The sequence below is a fragment of the Hemicordylus capensis genome, chromosome 4 (assembly GCF_027244095.1).
Source record: "Hemicordylus capensis ecotype Gifberg chromosome 4, rHemCap1.1.pri, whole genome shotgun sequence".
NCBI classification, from domain to species: Eukaryota; Metazoa; Chordata; class Lepidosauria; order Squamata; family Cordylidae; genus Hemicordylus; species Hemicordylus capensis.
This window is the reverse complement of record NC_069660.1, coordinates 288,258,624-288,281,618: the sequence shown is the minus strand read 5'-3', so window position 1 is coordinate 288,281,618 and position 22,995 is coordinate 288,258,624. Positions and strand designations below refer to the sequence as shown.

At 44.5% G+C, this 22,995-nt stretch overlaps 1 protein-coding gene across 6 annotated transcripts; it reads left to right on the top strand.

Annotated features, from left to right (window-relative positions):
* The first annotated feature begins 601 nt into the window (after positions 1 to 601).
* On the top strand, positions 602 to 8,958 carry KLF10 (KLF transcription factor 10). 6 transcript variants are annotated; one of them, XM_053244077.1, is made up of 4 exons: positions 602 to 816; positions 4,560 to 4,796; positions 5,231 to 6,137; positions 7,360 to 8,958. In XM_053244077.1, the coding sequence occupies exons 1-4, from the start codon at positions 781 to 783 to the stop codon at positions 7,617 to 7,619; spliced, it is 1,440 nt and encodes a 479-aa protein (XP_053100052.1). In that variant the 5' UTR covers positions 602 to 780; the 3' UTR covers positions 7,620 to 8,958. The 6 variants fall into 6 exon arrangements, with proteins under 6 accessions (XP_053100052.1, XP_053100054.1, XP_053100058.1 ...); XM_053244079.1 differs by lacking the exon at positions 602 to 816 and adding an exon at positions 987 to 1,074; XM_053244083.1 differs by lacking the exon at positions 602 to 816 and adding an exon at positions 1,436 to 1,451.
* The last annotated feature ends 14,037 nt before the right edge of the window (positions 8,959 to 22,995 follow it).

Sequence of the window (22,995 nt, the reverse complement as noted above, 5' to 3'; positions counted from 1 at the left end):
GGCCCACCAAAGACTCTGTCCATTGCCCTCCCTTTCCCTCTAAGTTTTCCCTCTCAATTCTCAATTGCCCTAGATGTTATTCCTGGGAGAGGTGGAAACAGAGGATGCTAAAATCCACACCCAGCTGTCTGCCTGCTAGCCCCCATATGTGAAATAACTCCACCACCCACAATTATGAATACTGTGCATTATACACCTCTCTCACACACCGTCTATCTTCTACAGAATGATGAAGGTGGACGGAGAAAAGATTCTTGCGCGTCGTTCCCGACTACCATCTGTCTTGGTTACTGAGCAAAATATGCCTGCAACCCACCTCGTCTCTCCCACAGGGATCCGGAAAAGGAAGGACAGGAGGCGGCGGGAGGAGACGTGACACTGACTCAGCCAGCAACCAGGACTTACCCAAGGGCTGCGCCGGGACACGCTGCCGGGTTTATGTACACGCTGGAATGACTCTGTCTGCACGCTGCTGGGCAGCCGCTGATCACGCACGGCTCCCGCTCGCCCATTGGTCACTGCCTCACACACCTTTGGAGGGGATTGGCCGGGTCTGGCGCCCGCCTTCCTTTACGCTGGGCTGGGGAACCGCCACCTGAATGGGGAGCTGCCCGCGAACAAAAAGAGAAAAATAAAGGCAGCATCAAGCAGAGAACGCCCGGGGCGGGGGGAAGGCACTTGTCAACAGCTGCAGCGCGCTCGTTTAGCATCGGGGCTGCTGCCTGACAGTGCTAGTTGCAGGAGCGGGAGAAAGAAAAGAGAGAGATTCCCATCAGGGTCATGCTAAATTTTGGAGCTTCTCCTTTCCAACTCACTGTAAGTACAGCTATTCAGATGGAATTGAGGCAGTGGGGCAAATTCAGGTGAAAGAAACTTTTCTGCTGGAAAACTTAAGGGGTGTGGAGTGGCGGTGCAAAAGCGTGTTCGTTTCAAAAGGCACTGCTGGCTGCAAGAGATTGTGACGTGATCAAGTAAGCTTGAGATGTGCTTCGTTTGTGGCATCTAAAAGCCGCTGCAGAGGAACCTTAACAGCAACTGGGAAGGAAGGAAAGCGGGTTTGGTGGAGCCTGTGATGTAAGAGATTAAGGGGAGCCTTGTGGAGGTGGGGAGAAAAACACTCTTTTGCTCAGATTAGGGGATTGCAACGAAGAGTTATAAAAACGAGGGCTGGGGCGAAAGCATAAATGTTGCTAGGCAACACAATAGGATTGGAAAGGGATTTTATTTATTTATTTATTTTAAAGTCGGAGTTTCTGGGGAAAGTTTCTGAGATCCTAAAAAGGCCGGGGATGGGCGAATAGGGAAGAGAGCTTGCTTTTTGTGAAGAGTAGGACTTTGCAAGAAGTTAATGGGTCTTGCAGAGGAAGAATCCACAGTGCAGTTCTAGGCATGCTTACTCGGACGTCTTGAGCTTATTCCTACGAAGTATTAGGACTGCCGCCTGAGTTGTGGTCAGTGGGGCATGGGAAGGAAGCCCTAGTGATTGCGTGAAACGGGAAATGGGGGGAAGGCAAGCTTGGCACGAGGTTTGAAGGCATTCAGTTAAGGGGAAGTATTTTATAGATAGAAGGAATTGGGGGGGGGGTAGGAGGCGTGACGCCAGTGGCTGTAGAGGGGTCTTCTTTCGAGAAACGAAGGGAAACGTTGGTAGACAGCATGTGGCAATAGCTCCGGGCGAAGGCTGCGGGTGAGAGAGCCCTAATGTGGCGAGAGTGGCCAGTGGGGAAGGCGCGAGTTTAAGGCCAGTCTGAGGGTGGTGGCGACGACGACGAAGCAGGCCTGGGCTGAATGAGGTCGAACTGGGTTGGGCCAGGGATGCCGCCCAAGCGGCGGAGGCTGGCTGGGTGTGGGCGGTGGAGGTTGGTGAGGCCAACTGGGGGTGGGTAGGATTGGGCGGGAGAGGCAGGGCGGAGGTGAGGCCGCTGTGACTAGATGGCGCAGATGGGCGGAGGCGAGTCGCCGACTTGCCGCTCAGAGAATGCAAAGAGCAGCACTAATGCTGCCACATCCTGTCTGCGCTGCGCCGCCACATGCCTGCTTCTTAGCCATCATTCCGTGACGCGATCTTGGCGGGAAAATGCCCCTCCCTAAGGACGAGAGAAACTGACCTTCCCCTCTTGACCAGTGAAACCCTTGTGCCTCTTAGTGATAGGCTGCTTTTCGTAAAGAAAAGTTCTCAAAGCAGTTTACCCAGAAAGAGGGGTGCTTCTTTTCCCCCAAAGGGCTCACCATCTAAAAAGGAAAAAGACCCAGAAAGAGCCACCACCAGAGAGACACTGTGCTGGTGGTGTTTACCCTGTGCTAAATATAAGAGATCCACCATGTTAACTAGGTGCCTTTTTGCCCAGTAAGCAGGGGGCAACTTTTCCTCGCTTTCTGACCGGCTACTCGATTCTTTGCATATGAAAGCAAATACTACTGAAGTCCATGGAACCAAGTAGAAGTTGGCATTCTAGCTTCATTTCCTAGCTTAGTAGAGGGATAAACTGCCCAGAGACGTAAGTTCTGGGCGGTATAAAGTATGTTAAAATTAACAAATACAAGCGGGGTATGTGGGTTTTCCGTTTCTGACTGAAGCTGTTCCTGCAGATCCCCCCCTCCCCCACATCTAGCCATTATTAACATCTCCAGGGCTGCTTTCCATAGTAACCGGAAGACTGATACTCATTCCTGCAGGCTCCAGAATAACCCTAGGGGGCTGGCTGGCAACCCTACATAGGGCTGCAGTCTCATTCCTTGGCTGCCTGACAGCACCCACCACCGGTGTGTGGGGAGCCTGCCTTGCTACAGCAAACTGCGTGCAAGGTACTACTGGACTGGGAGTGCTTGGAAAGCTCACGCCGGAAACCGTGGGTGCTTCTCAGTTTGCATTACAGAAGGATTATAAGGCAGCAGCGGAGGTGGAGGGGGCGCGACGCCGATTCCAAGGCCTGTCGGTCTGTGTATGTGTGTCCCACCACGCCCCCGTGGGTATAAGTGGATGAGCATCGTCAGCCTTTCCCGGCATCAGCAGGCGAGCTCTCTTCCTGCCAGCTTGCTCGCTCGCTTGGCCTTGTCTCGAGGCGTGGGAGGGAGGGAAGGAGCGCCAGCGAGCCGCGCTCGGCAGAAGTAGGTGAAAGGTCGCCAAGCGGCAATTCCCAGTTCACGTTTCCTGCGCGCAGAGAAGCAGCCGCTGATCATGCTTTGTTCACATGCCTCCGCCCACTGCACTTACATTTTTCGGGCCTCGCCAGCCAATCGGCTCCTGCAATGTCTGACCTTGGTGGCCAATGGGCGAAGGGCGGGGGCCGTCCTCTAGAGGGTGCGTGCTGTTTGGAATGATCGGAGTGAGTCACCGCAGAGGCGCTCTGAGGTGAACGTGGCTCAGGTCCAAGATCTGGCTGCCAGGGAGGATCTCCCTGCCCCCGGCCTCGCCTCCCCCTTAAGATTTGCTTGTTGAGCGGCAGTAAGTTCCCTTCCGCGCTGCCTCTTCGGATCCCAGCTTAGTTCCTTCCTTGCGTTCCAGTGAGAACGTCCTCGCTATATTAATGAATGGAACTCCTGTAGCCTTGCAGTGTGTTTATTTTATGCAGGCCCAGGATGTGGTTTGTAGGCATGTGATTCAGGAGCCTTGCTGTGCTGAACAGATCTGATCAACGCTGGGAGGCTGTCAGAGTACCTACCTTGTGCATGTCGTTCGCAGGGGAAAAGCAGCTATAGATGTAAATACTATCAGAACGCATGCAGAGGACCGTTCAGGTTGACAGTGACACAAACTGCAACTTGCTTTACAGACGGGGAAGCGGTGTAGTGGCTTTTCACATGTGGAGAGGACTCCTGTGTGAAAAGGGAAGGAGAAAATTGGTCTAGAAGTGACTTGTCTTATTAACCGGTGTTACTGGAGTCCCTCAAAACAGTAAGACTGCAAAGGATGAAGAAGGACCTAATTTTAAGCCTTGTATTTTGTAGGCTAGATATTCATGAGAAACATAACGGCCAGTGCAATAACAGTCACCCATGAACCTTTAAGAATAAAGGTTCTTAATATTCACCAAAAAATACTTGCAGCAAAACCCAGAAATTATAACAAGAATTTCAGAACAATATTATAGGACATTAGAAGGTGTTTCTATGATGTCCATAAACTGTTTAAGCATTTAACTTTTAACCTCTTCAACTCATCCTTCCTTGTAGTCTGGTCAAATTAGACTGAAGTACTTGGATATAAGCTGTTTTGGTATAATGGGCTAAATTGACTTAAACGTAAGATCTTTAGCTTAATTGCCTTGCAGAGTGAGCTTCTAGATCCACTAGAGTTAACTGAATCTTATTGTGTTCTGTACAGTGCTAAGTTATTACAGATGTGGAGGGGTCATCTGCATTATAAAATGTCTGATTAGTGTGTTCATGATATACATCCCTGGAAGGAATAATTATGTTATGTTAAGGGAGGAGCAGAAAAGGAAAAACTGCTACAAATACTGTTTCATAAGCGGGTTATATGCAAATCATAATACACTTAATTATTCAGCAATTATATTGGTGGCTCTGTATTGAAAGACATTCCCCTTTTTTCATAGGAGGAAGGAATGGAGATGATTACTGAAGACCAGCACATTAGGAGGTGTTCTTGGAATAATACCACTGAAAAAAGTGATTTTGAAGCAGTAGAAGCTCTTATGTCCATGAGTTGCAGTTGGAAGTCAGACTTCAAGAAGTATGTTGAACTGAGACCGATCACACCAGCATCGGATATATGTGAAGAATTTGAGGACAATCTGCTACCTGCTGCTGACCTTCACACAATTTCAGCCTTTGTAAGCTTAATTCAGTTTTAAATTAAAGTGCACCGTTGAGTTGATGTCGACTCCTGGCGACCACTGAGCCCTGTGGTTGTCTTTGGTAGAATACAGGAGGGGTTTACCATTGCCTCCTCCTGCGCAGTCTGAAATGATGCCTTACAGCATCTTCCTATATCACTGCTGCCCAATATAGGTACCAGCGGGGATTTGAACCGGCAACCTCATGCTTGCTAGGCAAGTCATTTCCCGCTGCGCCATTAGGTGGCTAGTTTTAAATTACTTAAGTCCCAATCCTATGCATGTTTATTCAGAAGTAAGTCCCCACTTAATTCTGTGGGACTTGCTCTGAAATAAGTATGCAGATGATTGCAGTCTGAAATACATAGATTACACTGAGTTGTTGTGCTGCATAGATAGCTCATTGTACCATGTTTTTGTTCTTCTTGTAGTGCTTGACTCCACCCTACAGTCCTTCTGACCTTGAAATGTCTCAAGCAATCCATCCAGCAACACCAGCACCATCTACTGTACAGAGCAAGTCATTTACTGTCACTTCTGGGCAAGGCTCCCCAGCAGCTCTTAAAGAAACAGAAAAGGTTCCAGCATCAAGAATGCCGAAAGCTCAAGCCACAAGTGTCATTCGCCACACAGCGGATGCTCAGCTTTGCAATCACAGAACTTGTCCAGCAAGAACAGCCAGTGTTTTGAGGTATCAGGAACATGAGGTGAAGGAGACGGGTCAGCAAGAAAGTGCAATGGCAAAACAAAACCTATTGTGCAATGATGTGTCGCTGACTACTGCAGTTTCTGAAAACAACAAGCAGTCGGGTGTACAAGAACAGAGCTATTCGGCAGTGACTATTAGTCCAGTGCCTTTCACACAGACTGTATTTAGTAACCCTTTGCCTGTTCCTAGATCAGCACAGCAGTCTTCACTGGTGGTTCCTCCCTCTCCTGTGCAAGCAGCAGGAGTCCCTTCTGTGCCACTAGTTTGCCAGATGGTTCCACTACCCACGAATAACTCTGTTGTGACAGCTGTTGTACCCAACACTCCCTGTAGTCCGCTTCCATCAAACTTCTGTCAGCCTATGGTGTTCATGGGAGCCCAAGTCCCCAAAGGAGCTGTCATGTTTGTTGTGCCTCAGACGGTTCAGAATCCAAAGGCTCCAGTGATGAGTCCCAATGGCACCAGACTCTCACCAATTGCTCCTGCGCCCGGATTTGTTCCTGCTGCAACAAAGATCACTCCAGCTGTTGACTCACTAAGAATAAGAAGCCATGTCTGTAACTATCCAGGGTGTGGAAAAACATATTTCAAAAGTTCCCACTTGAAGGCCCATGTGAGGACACACACAGGTGAGTTACTATGAAATCAACGTGTGTTAAGAATCTGAAACAGTTCTGTGTGTGCGATTCGTGGTGGGGGGCAGCATTTTCCTTTGCTGAACTGAGTTTGGGATTGCAGGAAACGGAACAGGAAGTCCGAAGTGCCTTTGCTTATTAGTTCATTAATTCACCTATATAAGAACCATTCACTAAGACACCTGAAAAAATACTCGGTGACTCTATTATTCTATCACTGTGCTTGCTCTTGTTACATGGCCAGTGAATCTAATCATGTTGTGGCTAGAAGTGGGGGTGGGGGTTATATAATCATTCACACATGCAACTCTGCATGAGTGTTTCAGCCACAGCCTTGCTACCACATTATTGCTATTCATGTGGGAAACAGATGACTATTTAGAATCCCAAATATCTCCCTCTCACCAGGCAGGAAAGTGGCTTGAAAGTGGCTTAGCCTTCAGATTGAGGATTTGCAAAATGAAGAATGTGAATTGCTGCTGTCTTCCACTCCGCCTCAGACAAGCAACAGAAGCAAAAAACAAAAACAAAAAACCCACCCCAGCCAGCAGATGATCAGTTGTTCTTTCACTTGGACAAGGAGCTATTTCTACTACTTTGACTTGCTGGGGCTCTTAACTCCTTCCTGGGAGAACAGGGAAAGGCAATGGGCAAGCTAGCACTTCAAACCACTTGTCTGTTGGGATATATTTTTATGTGTTTTCCCCCATCTGTATCCTATATGTCCTTGAAGGATTTGAGGGCAGTGTACATAGTTCTTCCCCCTCACAACAACCCTGTGAGGTAGGTTAGGCTGAGAGTTAGTGACTGGATTAAAGTCACCCAGTGAGCTTCATAGCTGAGGGGGAATTTGAACCCAGTCCTAGTTTTACATTCACTATGGGAGGGATACCTTCGGCATCACTTCCCATGTGAGTGGCTGTAATATGTAGACAAGGTCTTATCCCTTTCTGCATTTTGTACATGAATGTTCAGTTGCTTTGAAATTCATGCAAAAATACTGTAGGGATTTCTTTCAAATGTGTGACGTGGAGACTGTAATGAGAGATAGCTGCAGTTCATGTATGGAGCCACAATGGCAGTAATTCTGTACTTTAGCTGGACAGTGTTTATGTTGCAGATTGCCTTTTCTTTTCTTTTTTAATGGATGCAGTAAGAATTTGCAGTATCTGCTCTTGGTAAATAAATCCTCATATCTCTGACATTTGTATTTTAGGAGAGAAGCCATTCAGCTGTAGTTGGAAAGGTTGTGAGAGGAGATTTGCACGTTCTGATGAACTGTCTCGCCATCGCAGAACGCACACGGGTGAGAAGAAATTTGCCTGCCCTGTGTGCAATCGACGGTTCATGAGGAGTGACCACTTAACAAAACATGCACGTCGCCATTTGTCAGCCAAGAAGTTACCAAACTGGCAGATGGAAGTGAGCAAACTAAACGATATTGTTGTACCACTTACATCTGCACCTGCACAGTGAATAATACTGTTTGAAGTCTGAAGATACTGTTAACTAACACTTGTCACTGGGTTGGAATGACAACTGTGATGAGAAACAAGTCTGTGGTTCTATTGTCAGCTTTTGATAGAGCTAGAACAGACAGAGGCAATGGCCATCTGTACTCCTCAGAGCATCAGTGACATACGGAACAGCCGGTTTCTTTTGTACTTGGGAGAAGGAGAAACTGAAAAATCAGTAGCAGTGCAAGAACAGGGCTTTAAACATGGAAAACTGTTCCTGTGCACTATATGTCAGGTATAAGCCAGAGAAATACAAAGATGTTAAAAATCTCTTCAGAGGTGTTGTAAACACCACACAAAAAGAAATACAAGTTTATAGTACAGAGTCGAGGGATAGCCTTCAGTTACACCAGAGTACCTTTTAAGCAAGAGGTAATATTTGATTTATTCTTTTTGAAACCCAATGGTGAATGATAGCAGGACTCTAGTTATCAGAACCCTTTTGAGACTAGGCCTGTTTATCTCCATCCTTTAGCACAAGGGTAGGCAATGTTGCCTTTCCAGCTATTGTTGAACAACAACTCCCATCATCTCTAGCCACAATTTATTGTGGCTGGGGATGATGGGAGTTGTAGTTCAACAAGAGCTGGAGAGCCAAAGTTGCCTATCCCTGACTTAGCACATCAAATATAGCTAATTATAGCAATTCTGAACAATTGTTAAGCATAGATTTAAGTGAGACATGTCATATGGTTGGAGAGGTTTAAAATATCCTGTTGATCCATTTAATTGCTTTAACATGTAAGTCTAATAGTATTTTTCCTATTCCTTTTGAAAACATCATGATTAGTACTATTAGCTGTACAGCAGCATCTTTTGATGTTTCTGCTTTTAAGTTGCTTCTGGTTTCATTTGTGTCTTTTAAAATTCTATATCCTTGAAATTTCATCTTTGATACAATGCACTTTATTTAAAATATAATCTTAAGAGCAAATGAGGAGGGTTTTTTGTTCAGAAGAAAGGATGAGTAGTGTGCTATGCTACTTTCTGAAAATGTTACTCTGGAAGATAGCTTATAATAGAAATATAAGTGGCCTTTATATGTTGAAGGTATATAGTTTAAGCTGTATTAAGATCAGAAAACGATGGGTTATGTGAGAAACAAAGGGAATTGAAACGTTTGCCCTAAATGTGTACACCATGATTATTAAACCATCTTTTCCCTGTGTTCCTGTTCCATCTTCTACCATGCTGGAGAGTGGTGTAATAAATATTTTGTGACTACTTTACAATTTTGCACAATATTTCTTATATATTGTACTTTATATCTTGTTTACAATAAAGATAGTTTTCTTTAATACAGATGTCTGTTCTTTCCTTTAAAAAAAATTATTTGAAAAATTGACATTGAAAGGCAGCACAACAGTGGACTGGTTCAGATGTCACATGGAACCATGGCTAAAGTCTGGTTCCACACAGTGTCTCCAACCAAGCCTTAGGAGTATTGCATCCCCTGTGGTGGCTACATCCAAAATGGTGGCTAGATTATTTTTCAAGACTCTCTTGTGAATCTCTCATGGCACACTATTATGCTTTGGTGAACAGCCTGGGAAACACTATTCTAGAGCAAAACTTCTCATTCAAAAAAATACAATTCCTTATCTATTATAATGGAAAGACATCAAAATAGATATATTGTGACAGAGTTTGGGGTTCAAATCCTCAGGCAGCCATGAAGCTCACTGAATGACTTTGAGCCAATCATTATCTCTCGGACTAACCTTCACAGGATTGTTGTGAGGATGCAAATAGGAGGAAGAGAACTGTATCTGTTGCTATCTCTTGGAAGGAAAGGCAGGATAAAAAGGTAATACATAAATTTGTCCCAAGTGATGCAAAATGGAATTATTCAGCAAGGAAAACTTACCAGTGCAGAGGGGAGGTTTGGATATGGGAGTCCCAGTCTTTCCAGCATTCCTAGCATAAAATTGCATTAAAGATTTTGCTGTTTTGACTTCAGAAATACATGCTGCAGGCATTTTCAATATACTTTCCTTAGCTAAGCGGCAGTACTGTCTTGGCAGCAGCTAGCATTACTGCCCCGGCACTGCAGTGCTGATATGGCATGTACTAAAGAGCCAAGAAGACACTTGCAATTTTCTTCTCTGCTGTGAAGAGAAGCCTGAACAATTTATGCTGCTTAATAACATCAACCAGTCTGGGGCTCCTTTGCTTGTGTTTAGTTTTGCAAGTCTTGCATTCCAGAACCAAAAGTGTACAAGCCAAACAAGACCACCACACAGTCTTCCAGAAGAGTCTCAGTGTTGGCTTCTATTTATAAGCAAGCACTACCTTTCTTCCTGGGACAAGTCCAGGCCAGTTTGCTTTTAAAGTACAGTGTAGGCTCAACAGAATGCAATTAGTTCCATGCCCAGCATCAGGATGTCCATGAGTTTAGTGGAACTCTTCTACAGAGAGTAGCTGGGAGCCAGAAAACCCTGATCGTTCCATAGAGATTCTCATGCAGAAGCAAACCTCTTTCTAAGTGACATCTGGTACAACCCATGATCCTTTGGATATAGAAAGAGCGTTTTGATATGAAATATGAAAGAGTGTTTTGTAGCTCACTGATAAGGTACACAACATTCTTTTACATATGTGTTCCCAGCTTCAAGCCCAAATATCTTGAATTAATAGGGAAAAGAAAGAGGAGGAACTACTATACTGTTTGAAGCAGATTTTGTATCTGTTAACACTAAACTGTATGGACTTGTCTGAATATAGGCAGATAGCAAACATACATATGCTATTGTATGTTTGAAGGACAAGGCCTTTTTTTGTAAGGGAGATTACCAGGCTAATGCCCCTGAATGAATCAATAGATGTTTTTGTAATGGGAAATGATTGGGAGATATGCTGATATGGCTCAGGAATGTGGGGAAACACCAGAGCTTGAAAGAGGTGATTCCTCCAGCCAAGGGAAGGGGCTGATGTAGTGCAGTGATGCAAGTGCAAAAAAATAGCATTTTTTGCTGAGAGATGGACTGAGCTGAGAGTTGACTGAAGACATCTTGGGGTGCAGGACTATTTCTCTGGAAATCCGACGAAAGGTAGTGAATCAGTTGTCATATAGGAACATACATCCTGCTTGCCTCTACCTGATATTCTGCTTGCATATTTGTAAATAAAACAACAATTATAAAATGACCACAAGTCTCCAGTATTCTCTTTCTTTCTCAAGAAGCCAAACCTGGATAACACTGCCCCTGAAACCTCTCAGTACTTGGAGAAGTGTGTAATGATATGATGCAGAAAAGTAATATATTGTCAGCTACTTAAATAGTCCTCCTTACCTTTTTAATCTTTATGAATTCTCGCCAAATGTCCTTATAGCAGATGTCACAAACTCTTCCTAGAACCAGGCCACTTGCCCTGCTTCAAAATCAGGTGCATCATGTCTGAAAATATCCAAAACATAAGCACATTGCCAAAGGCTTGGAGATCAAATGGGTCAGCCAGCCCCTACGGCTATTTTTAAATAGTACAGACATGTTGACATACAAGACTAACAAGTGTAAATATCTGACGGTGGCAATCCTGCATTTAGAGTGACCATGAGGTTCTTAGGTCGCAGGGATCTGGCTTGAATTGCAGGCAACCAAGCCAGTGATAAATTCTGCAAAAATGTTGTATTTCTCAGAATCAAACCTTCATATTTATCACACAAATCTTTTGCAGCATGATTATTTTTATTTGTCTGTTTGAAATATTTATGCCCTGCTCCTCCACTATGCTACTGCTTGGGGTGGCTCACAACATTAACAAAATAGACAATATAAATCAATTTTTAAAAGAATAAAATTAAACAAGTTAAAATACCATGCTAAAAACCACAATTAAAAGTTATAAATTTTAAAAGTTTCAAATTAAAAGTTATAAGTAAAAAGTTATCCCTTGTACTTTTCATCCAGCAGCAAATAAATTATAAGTTACCCCAGCTGATGGACCCTAGGCCAAGAATGGCCAATTTAAGTAATCTCAGGGCTAATCTATACATTATGAGATCTGTGATTTCATCTCCTAATGTTTACATTTTTTACTTTAAAGCAGCCTCAGGGGAGAGCTCCAAATATAATTGGAGCATAAGAACAGCCCTGCTGGATCAGGCACAAGGCCCATCTAGTCCAGCATCCTGTTTCACACAGTGGTCCACCAGATGCCTCTGGGGAGCCCACAGGGAAGAGGTATGTGCATGCCCTCTCTCCTGCTGTCGCTCCCCTGCAACTGGTGTTTAGAGGCATCTTGCCTCTGTGGCTGGAGGTGGCCCACAGCCACCAGACTAGTAGCCATTGATAGACCTGTCCACCATGAATCTGTCTAAGCCCCTTTAAAGCCATCCAAGCTGATGGCTATCACCACATCCCATGGCAAGGAATTCCATAGATTAATTATGTGCTGTGTGAAAAAGTACCTCCGTTTGTTGGTCCTAAATTTCCCAACCTTCAGTTTCATGGGGTGACCTCTGGTTCTAGACTTGTGAGAAAGTATTTGGAGTGGGTGGGTCTGTGTGTTTAACCATTCCCTCATGATGTTTTCTCAATCTAAACGCACCCAAAGTAGTTCCTTCCCTAATGGGACGAGCAGCAGCTTGGTTGGCATGGGGATGGGGGGCACAGTTTACGTCAGAAAAGCTGCAAGGGAAAACAGGTTGAGGCCTGCCTCATAGAAACTGCCTTCTACTGAGACATGCCATTTGTCCATCTAGCTCAGTATTACTGTATCTATGGTGACCAGCAGACGCTCTCCAGGCCAGGGTTTGAGAGAGGGGTCTTTCCTAGCTCTAGCTGCCTGGAGATGATGGGACTGAACTGTATTAAAGTAATTGCATCTGTATGCAAGTATTTTAATATGGAGCTACATCCCTCCCCTGGTGTTCTTATCAAATCTTATAAAAAGAGCTCCATGGCTCTTTTTTAATAGTGAAAATAAAATTGTTAGGAGACCCAATCACAAATCTCCTACATAATATATAGTGTGGCCTTCAGTAGTCATTCTGTTTTCCAAACTGCAAGACACAGGCTGGAAGTCCATTTTCCAACTCAAACTGACCACATTATGAGGGGTTAAGCTGCACAGTTATGGAGCACATCTGTTCAGGCCTAACCAGGATATTATATGCAAAATGTAAAAGTGAGATGTAATATCAAGGTTTGGGTGTCTTTATCTACATACAGAAATTAAAGGTTTTTATTACCCACAAGTGACACTGTCAGTAAACATTTTAACACAATGTGATTTAATTACACCAGGATTTGCATGCATCATTGTATAATTATAATAATCATATAATAATAATAATATCCTTTCATAGTATAATGTAGCATGATATAGTTAACATTTTTTAGCATCACAGCAGCTGGCCATCTCAAAAGGGATGATACAGAGAGCTCCAGATATTGACTTGGAAGTGTCCATAGATCCTGTTTCAATAGATTCCATCTCTGTATATAATTCTCTAAGGCATAACCCTGCCTAATCCTGTGCGTGGCAGCTCTCGTAAGAGTTTGTGAGCAGAAGCACCTGATTGGGCAGTGGGGATTCCATATGCAGTTAGGGAGGAGGAGCCTGTTACTGGTTGGAAGATGTTCTTGATGGCAGAGGATATATATGTATGTATGTATGTATGAATGAATGATAGTGGACAGGGGTCTGCGAAGAGAGGGGTTGTGAGGGAGGAAAGAGCCTCTTCAGGAAAAGGAAGCTGCAGTGGTGTGTGTGTGTGTGTGTGTGTGTGTGAGAGAGAGAGAGAGAGAGAGAGAGAGAGAGAGAGAGAGAGAGAGAGAGAGAACGAGTGGAGGAGAGAGAAAGAAGGGAGGGCGAGGAACGGGCCTGAGCCTGTCAGTGGCCTGAGGGGAATAAGCAACCATGGCGGCAGGGGCGTAACGAGGCTGGAGTGGGCCCAGAGACAAAATTTTAAAATGGGCCCCTCGCTGATACACACACACTCACTTCACATTTGACTTGCCTTTGGGGGCCCCCTCGAGGCGTGGGGGCCCCCAGGCAGCCGCCTCCCCTTGCCTAATGGTAGTTACGCCCCTGCATGGCGGAGCCTATTGGCAGCAAGGAAGGGCCCAGTCAACCACGGATGCTGTTTGGGGCTACCAAGGCCATTAGCGGAGAGAGGCAGGCAGACAGACAAGGGACGGGTCCGGGACTGTCAGCGGCCTGAGGGGAACGAGCGACCATGGCAGTGGCGACAGCGAGGAAGGGCCCGGTCAACCGCTGCTGCTGCTCCTGTGGGGAGGAGCAGGAGTAGGGAGTGGATGAGGGTGGGGAGGTCTCTCAGGATAGGGGGCTGCAGCTTGGCCAATAGGCGCCAGCAACGCTGCAGCTGCGACCAAGAGGGGTGAGGGGGATGGCGTGAAAGGATGAATGAGGAGTGACCAAGGGGGGTGAGGGGGATGGAAGCAACCAGATGGAGGAGGAGGAGCAGGAGTGCGGCTCAGGTGAGGGTGGAGAGATCTCTGAGGTGAGGGGGGCTGTGGCAGGGGGTGAGGGGAGCAATTAAGTACTAGTGCGCAGATGCTCTGTGCTAGTTAAGCTAGTTTTCGTTATTTTCCTTTGTACATATGCTATGCAGTATAAAAGAGAGTTAAAATGTGCTCTGATACAGCCAGAAAGTAGAGTACCAGAGGGCTCTAAAGAATTAGCATTCTGCTAGTTTGTTGGATGTGCATTCAAACAGTTGGGCCTCTATTATTTCTTTCATGTACTCACTGCATTGGGTTTTCTGTATAATACAGGGGCAAATTGGAGCACAACAGTATACAAGGAATGTTGTATCTCCTCCACTGCCCAGTGTAGGATGGGGAAGCTGACACTGCACCCAGAGTTTGCTTATCTCACTAGGGAGGATGGGGGAATCAGGAAGCTGCTATCAAATCATGATCTCACTGGGATGAGGAATGTATCAATTCTCTTTTGGACAATGTGGAGAAGCATGAGCAAAGGGAAACACGAGACACTTGTACTTCTTGCTTCTACCAATATTCCATAATATGGAGTGTCCACTTGGAGATGTTCATAGTCTATAGATTGTGTGTGTGTGTGTGTGATGTGTGTGAGGATTTATTTTAGATAATCAATTCAGAGTATGCACCTGCCACATACTAACTTTTGTGGAGCAGTCCTACAAGTTCTGATTCAAAGACATCCAATCTGTATATAATAAATGGGAAGGAGATGTAGCCAGTAAACATGGAGAACAGCTTTGCTACAGGAGGAGGGCAGCCATGCTGCTGTTCCCCCTCTTCACCTTTTTTCAAAAACTGTGCCCCCCAGCAGTGTTGCCTCTATCAGAGATTCCCAGATGTTGTGGACTACAACTCCCATAATCCCCAAGCAAAAGCCATTGTGGCTGGGGATTCTGGGAGTTGTAGTCAACAACATCTGGGAATCCCTGTTAGAGAGAACACTGCCCCCTAGTTTGTTCTTTCTCCCTCACCCAAATTACCTTACAGTAGAGCCACCTAATGGTGCAGCGGGGACATGACTTGCCTAGCGAACAAGAGGTTGCTGGTTCGAATCCCTAGCAACGATATTGGAAGGTGCTGAAGGTCATAATCTCACACTGTGCAAAACCCACATGGCTTTGTGGTCGCCAGAAGTCGACACCAACTCAAGGGCAAAACTTTACCTTTACCTGACTTCAAACTTTTTTTCTGATTCAGCCCAATAGCAGCAGGGTGCCACCTCCCCAAATGCTAATAGGCCATTACATTCCAAAGACTGGGGAGAAATTTCCAGCTGATAAGGAACATTATTGTTCTTTTGTTAAAGTTCCTGGCACTCATTCATGACTATGATAGTAATCAAGACAGCCCAAAGTCAGGGCATGATTAGCATTGAGAATATGTTACTTCTCAGAGAGAAATATATAATTCTAGTGGGCATAGAGTTGGATTTATTTTGAATGCAAATATCTTATAGGGCATATACTCGTGGGCCCTGGGGAAAAACCCTCTCTCAACCTCAGTTTCCCACCTGTAATATACTCCCCCCACCCACAATCATTTATATTGCAGGGTCGTTGACAGGATAAGCAAGCTCAAAACTGTAAAACACTTTGGATAAAAAATGCTGCATAAACAAACACACTAACTTGCTTAGGGCACTTATTGTTTCCAATAGACCTTCAGAATTCTAGGGGGGAAATATAATCCACCAGTTTATCACAGTCTGAGAAACTCCAGTGTCCTGGGAAGTCCTCAAGCTTCTTAGGTTGTACTGTTTTCCTGGCACTCTTCTTTCACTAGCCTCTGCCTCCCTGGCAGTGATCTGTATCTGACCAGGAATTGAATCCTCCAGTTACCACTAATTTTATTTATATCCAGACAAATGGTCACCTGAAGCCATCTGCTGTGGTGGTGGACATCTGATGATGACAGGAAATTGATCCTATTTACCTTATATACCAACTCACCCTACCAGGGGCATAGCTAGGGGAGTGGGGGCCCGTGTTCACCCCTTTCTTTGGCGGCCCCCCAGAGTGAGGGAGATAATGAAGAAAATAGGGATTGGTGGAGCTGGAGGGCCCTCAAGAGCTGGGGCCCCAGTTTCTTTGAACCCTTTTACTCAATTATAGCTACACCCCTGCACCCTGCAAAGCCTGTAACTCTTGGAGTGTTCCCCAACACCCTGCATTAGGGCATTTTCAATTTCAGCTGAAAGCTTCTCACTATATCTCCTAACAACTACAACAAGGGTTAGTAAACAGTAACTGAGGGCAGAGTCCATTTTCAGATGCATGTTTTTTTAAAAAAACCAAAAAACCAAACAAACCACCAGCACAAACAAATATTGAGTATTGCTAGCGATAGAAAAGACATACCACTTATTTAAGCAGCTCAGGTATGTTCAATTATCTCAGCTTATGCCTCAATTAATGCATGAATACAAAATAGTTGATCTGGAATATTCTAAAGGCCAAACTAGAAGTGATGGTGGCAGTCATGTTTATTTTAATGAGTTAGTATTTACTGAATGTGGCCATGCAGTGGCTCTCCTGGGTTTTAGACCTGTTTCTTTCCCAGCCCTAGCTGGAGATGTCAGGGACTGAACCCTGCGAAGCAGAGGCTCTACTACTGAACTATGGCCCAATCCCTTTATGCAGAAGCATGCTATTTTATGTATATGGCATCTGAGGTTGGTGCATAGTAGCCATATAGTGATAGCCAATGGTGTTCCACTATTGTAACAGCCCTTCCAAAAATTTTATGAGAGACTCTTAATGGTATATTTAAGACCTGCTTCTGGAATCTGGAGTTGGTGGCTACCTGCAATCAGACATCAGCTCTGTCTTATCCGGCAGCTGTACCCACCTCTTTAACAAGGTCGGACGGAAAGCCCTCCAACCCCACTGTGCTTAGCAGACAATCTCTTCCTCCCCGTTCTACCTTGATTTTTACTCGCAAATGACTGGAAAATGGGAGCATGTACAGCTCCTGAACTTAGGTAGGATGCATCTCTTAGCCTAATTAGAATAATGAGAATAGCCCTACCATGTTGCATAGGGATTCCATCACTGTGTCTTGGATAGGCCTTTCAGGGTAAAACATGTTCCCCTCCAGACCCCTAACCCAATCACTTCACCTCCTCCCTAAACATGGCCTGATATCTTTTATTCAGCCTCTGGTGACGCTAGACTCTACAGCATCTTCTGTTGATTTCCTCTCAGGGCATATTTTTTCTAACGTTTCTCTTTTTAAAATGTTTCACAATTTAAAAGAGTTTTTTGCATAATTATTTTAATGTAAAGCACCCTTTGTATTTATTATTAGGGCCATGGAGGTACTATTTGAATGGAATTATTATTTTCATTGCACAATATTTCATAGTGTATCAGGCCATTAATGTGTATATTCTGTGAAGTGCTGTGAAGTGCTTGAATATATAACTCTGTGCTATTGTTACCCCTTGCAGCCACCCACATATTGGTAATTGTTAAATGGTCCTGAAATCTGTTCCTTTTATTATTTTATTTATTTATTTATTTGATTTATATACCACCCTTCCAAAATGGCTCAGGGCAGTTTTTCACTTAATTTAATAACCAGATGCTAATATGCACCAACTGTGCAGATTGGAATATGAGAGGAGAGCTGGTCTTGTGGTAGCAAGCATGATTTGTCCCCTTAACTAAGCATGGTCTGCCCTGGTTGCATATGAATGGGAGACTAGAAGTATGAGCACTGTAAGATATTCCTCCTCAGGGGATGGAGCCACTCTGGGAAGAGCAGAAGGTTCCACGTTCCCTCCCTGGCATCTCCAAGATAGGGCTGAGAGAGATTCCTGTCTGCAACCTTGGAGAAGCCTCTGCCAGCCTGTGGAGACAATACTGAGCTAGAAAGACCAATGGTCTGACTCACTACATGGCAACTTCCTATGTCCCTATGTTCTGTCCTTTCCCCCTCTTTTTCGCAGGGTTCACCTTTCAAGGGATGTAATAGAGAACTAATATGTATAATTGGCATTGATGGTCAACTGATGAGTTCCTACAGCTTGGAATGCAGGTCACACTGTGCCTACCAGGATGGATTTTATTTTGCATGATAGTAAGAAGAGGAAACAGAAGAGGGAGCTTGGATCTGGCCAGAGAAAGATATATGGTCTGTATTTCTGGAGGTGACTTCCAAGAAACAACCTTGGGAAACAAGACTGTGCTGTTTTGTGGGGTGGTGTAGGTGAGGAGGAGGAAGAGCAGGAGGAGACTGATGCTACTGTACTAGCACTGACAACCTACCAGGAGTAGGTTCAGACAGAAGAAAAGGTTGAGGAGCAACTCCTGACTTAAGTTTTTGTGAGGAGAGGAAATATATATTTGGGCAGAAGAAAAATATGTTTCCAAGTAAAGGAAGAGGGAAATTCCTCAAATGCTTAGGAAGGGGATGCACCTTTGCTGCCTATTCCCCTCTGCTCAACTCAAATATTTGCAGATAATCAGAGAACATTACTGCCGAATCGTGTTGCAAAACATGCGTATGGCACCTACCTGCACTCACCACCACATTGCAGCTTTCTTTAACCTATTTTCAAATTAGAAATATAAGAGAAATATCCACATATCTAATTGCTTACATTGCCATCTCATGAAAGGCCTGGCAATAGGCAAAGATTTCTAAGCAGACCAATTCAGAAATGAAACTGGAGACCTGCAGAGGACGTATCCTTAAGTGACCTTCTTCACAAGTACTTTGAACTTTATTTATAAAAGCCTCTGATAACGCTTCTAGTGTGCTCCTGGTGGGTACTTTGTAACTTAGTTGTAATTGTTACCTTACTAACAAAGACAAGTCATACTCTCCTCAGCTGAACCAAAAAAAATATAAATGTTATCATCAAAATGAGAGGGAACCTGGAGGGCTAGAAGGGAGAACAGGGCTAAGCATGTGCACAAACCGAGGTTAATGCACTGGTCTGAATGCGGACTAGTTTGTGGTTCTACGAACCAGTTCGTACAGGTTCAGCCCAACCATGAACTGATTTGTCAGTTTGAGGGTGGTGCTGGGGGGCTGGCGGTGATGGACACCTTTAAAAGTAAGTAAGCAGGTCCTCACCTGCATGACTGCTGCTTCAGGCAGCTTCCTGTGGCCACGGCGCTAATCCAACAGCTCACGCATGGTGGCAACACCAGCACACACAAGGTTCATGCACATGCCTAAACAGGGCTATAGTTAATGGGGCGGCTCTGAGTTTAGGGTTAGGAATGGCGTTATGGAAGGTAATGTAATGTAAGGTTGTATCTTTGTATGTATGTGAATGAAAGTTGGGGACATTGTTTCTAGAATCTAGCAGGTGGGATCAGTAGGAAGTTGTACAGCAGCTTTATTGGATTTATGTTCCAAGATAATCTGGAACATAAATGTAGGAAAAAATCCATACTCGGTGCCAACATTATTCTGATAAGTCGGGAAGGTAGCAAGGTTAGCTCAGGACATGCTTATTTCTGCTCATGAAACTGCTCCTGCCAATAAATATAAATAGATCCAGTGAGGCTTACTTTGTGCAGATGTGTGCCACCTTGTGGCAAACCTATCAGGTTTCTCTATGTTCATTTCCCCTTAGCTGAGCCTAGAAAATCTGCAGTCCTCCAAAGAGTTGATAATAATTCAAACAGGAAACAGGAAAGACAGGGCCATTTCTCAGCAAACACAGAGTGGCAGCTGGCTGCTGGTGGCAAACAAAGCATCTGTCCATCTCTCGAAAAAGGATATGGAGTTGAGCCAGATGGCAAAAGAGAAATTGTTGCCTGCAAACATTAATATTGTTTCTCCTTCTTATACTGTGTGTACGTTGTAAACTCAGTGTTTTTCAAGTATTGATTCTTCAAGTTAAGCAGAAATGTTGTGAATAATCTAACATTTGTCAAGGTTTATATATTATTATTATCCCCAGAGCTGAACCTCAGCCAGTTCAGATGTTTATACCATGCCTGGAACTAACAGAAAACAAATTTCACCTTGCTTAGAAAAAGGTCAGGATTTTTTATTGTTATGTAAGCAAGTGAAATCTCTCACATCAGGACTACAGCTGATGGCCTAAGGCTGCATATCTGCTACTCAGATATTACTTCCATGAAGGAAACTGTGAGTACCAGCATGTGTAATGGATGCATGTGTGTCTATTTTGCCACATGTACATAAAAAACCCCTTGCTGCTAAATGGGTATACATTCCTGTCACACATATATGTGCAGTTTTAACAAAATATATGTAGCTGTTCATGCACCATTTCCTAATGAGTATCATTTCCATATACTGTATATTTATATATATGTATATGATTGCATATAACTCATCATGTATGAAGTAGTTCTAAAAGTCTGAAATATACAAAAAGTAGAGACAGGAACAACATCCAGACTAGTGTAGTGCTTGCACAATGCTGTTACACTAGTATAAAGACAGAATGCAAGGAAGTTGTGTGAAGAAAGTTACCTCTGTTCCAGACTAGTTCTTGTGTTTGTGGAAAATGGTGCACTACCTCTAGTGCAACATGGGGCACTACTTAATTGTTTCACAACACGTTGCATAGTATGTAATATGCAACTTATGATATTTCTCTTGCAGAAAATGTTGCACAACCTGTTTCACTACCTCCTCTTGCACAGTCTCATATATGTCCCAGAGAAGGTCTTCTGCTTGTGGTTATGCAGCATTGCAGAACACTGCAAAACACAGGCGTATGTACTCTTGTATTATGCTGGTGTACCACTAGTTTGAATGCGGTCCATCCATCTTATAACAATGGGATAACTTACACATCATTTCTGTCATCCCGTTAATATTTACATGTGATAATTGGTAGGCCTGTACTTCAGTTAGACTTGGGCTTGTCTTTCATCCTGTTCTTAGGGCCAAACTACACATTACGTTAAATGTGTAGGATTGTAGCATGTAGGGATATTTAACACTTTCCCTTTGTGCTGGGGTTCCAATAAGAATGGCGTCCCTGAAGCTGTTGTTAGCCCCAGGAAGGAAACTTCCATTGAAAACTTCATTCATGGGGCTAATAGCTGCTTGTGGGTGGGCATTTTCTTTAGAATTTTGGCATGAGGGGGAAAGGTTACGTACCCCTCCCCATGTACCATGGCTCTGATCCTGAACAGGTCCCCTGCCACTGCGATTTTGGGTTGCATACATACATACACAGGGCCAAACATTGCATTTAGTGTAACAGTTTGACCCCTGGACCTGTTTTGTTTTTATGGTTAAATTTGTATACTGCCTTTCATTAAAACAATCCCAAGGCGGTTGTATGTGCTGCTACTTGTTTCATGAAGTTTTGTTTTATGATGCATGTTGTTTTATTGTAAGTCACCTTGGGTGTATGAGCCAAACGTTATAATAAACAAACAGAAAAACTGCTTCTGCCCTGTTGAGAGGAGGAGGAGGGAGGAGGAGAGGGAAATCCCCTCAGAGCTATTTCTTTAATGAGGCAAGGTGAAGCGGTCACCGCAAGCAGCAGATGATTGGGACATGAATGGGGTGGTAAGATGCCCCCTGCCACCCCACTTGTCACACAGTAATCTGCTGCTTGAGATGACTGCCTCAAATGGAAGGAGATTTTGCACAGTTGGGAGGCAGCATTTGCCAGCCTGCCTTAGGGCTGCTGAGATCTTGGACCGCCAATGACCAGTCTGCTTCACAAACATCCAATAGGAAGTGTACTGCATGATATATGTGTTTCCCATAGGGCCTTTCCCATCATCATGGGCTTAGAACAGGTCTGCTCAACCTTGCCCCACCAGATGTCTTTGGACTACAACCCCCATAATCCCCATCCACAGTGGTCAATAGCCAGGGATTATGGGAGTTGTAGGCCAACATCTGCAGGAGGGCCCGAGTTGAACAGCCCTGGCTTAGAAAATATGCTGGAGCCTTGCTGAGGTGAATTTTGGCAGAAGGTAGGTAAATTACACAAACATGGTACCTACTATCCTCTTTCTACTTCTGTTACCACATAAAAATGAATGTACCCAGACATCTTCTTGTTTTCCCTCTCCCTCCTTTTCTCCATTTTGGAGAAAGGTATATCTATTTTTTAAAATGTATTTTTATTCCTCAGATAGCACTTACTACATGCAAACTTAAGCATTTTGTCATTAGAAATAAATAAGAACAGCAGCTGCCATACTGCGCAGCGCACTGCACATGAAAGACATGCATGCAGGGGCGTAACTATAATAGGGCAAGGGGAGACAGTTGTCTGGGGGCCCACTGCTGGGAGGGGCCCCCAAGAGGCAAGTCACATGACTGACTCCCCCAGACATGCACCCGCCTGGGCTTCCTTCAGTTGTATTCATCCTCCAAAATTGATGTGAGTGTTAAGACCTGGAGCTACCAGAACAGCATGTCTTTCTCTAGTACCATTAAATGACTTGCATCGTCCACAATATGTATATAAATTTTACTATGCTTTTTGTTACCACTATTCAGCCTCATTTAAGATTTCTTGACTTCATGAGCTGAGCTTCAGTGAGGGGGGGCATTTTACAATCTTGTCTCTGGGCCCACTCCAACCTTGCTACGCCTCTGCATGCATGCACTACTTCTGAACCAGGCCAAAGCCCGTCCTTGCTGCTAGTGGAGGTGGGGGCTGCTCTGTGTCTCCTAAGCTGTGTATAATCACTGCTGCCACCTATTCTAATTGAGAATGATGGGACGAGATCATAACCGCAATTCCACACAACTGAGGAGACATGGAGCAACCCCCATCTGCACAAGCAGCAAGGATTGGCTTTTGGCTGGCTGAGGAGCAGCAGCACATGTGTGTCCCTCCTTAAGGGCAGTGTACTGTGCAGTGTCAACCAGGGTTTCCCTTCCTTTTGTGATTGC

Excerpts from the sequence above, each read along its gene's own strand:
- KLF10 (XM_053244077.1), top strand. The coding sequence starts at position 781 with ATGCTAAATTTTGGAGCTTCTCCTTTCCAACTCACT. Across the intron at positions 817-4,559 it reads CTTCTCCTTTCCAACTCACT|GAGGAAGGAATGGAGATGAT; the intron begins GTAAGTACAGCT and ends CTTTTTTCATAG. Across the intron at positions 6,138-7,359 it reads CCATGTGAGGACACACACAG|GAGAGAAGCCATTCAGCTGT; the intron begins GTGAGTTACTAT and ends TTTGTATTTTAG.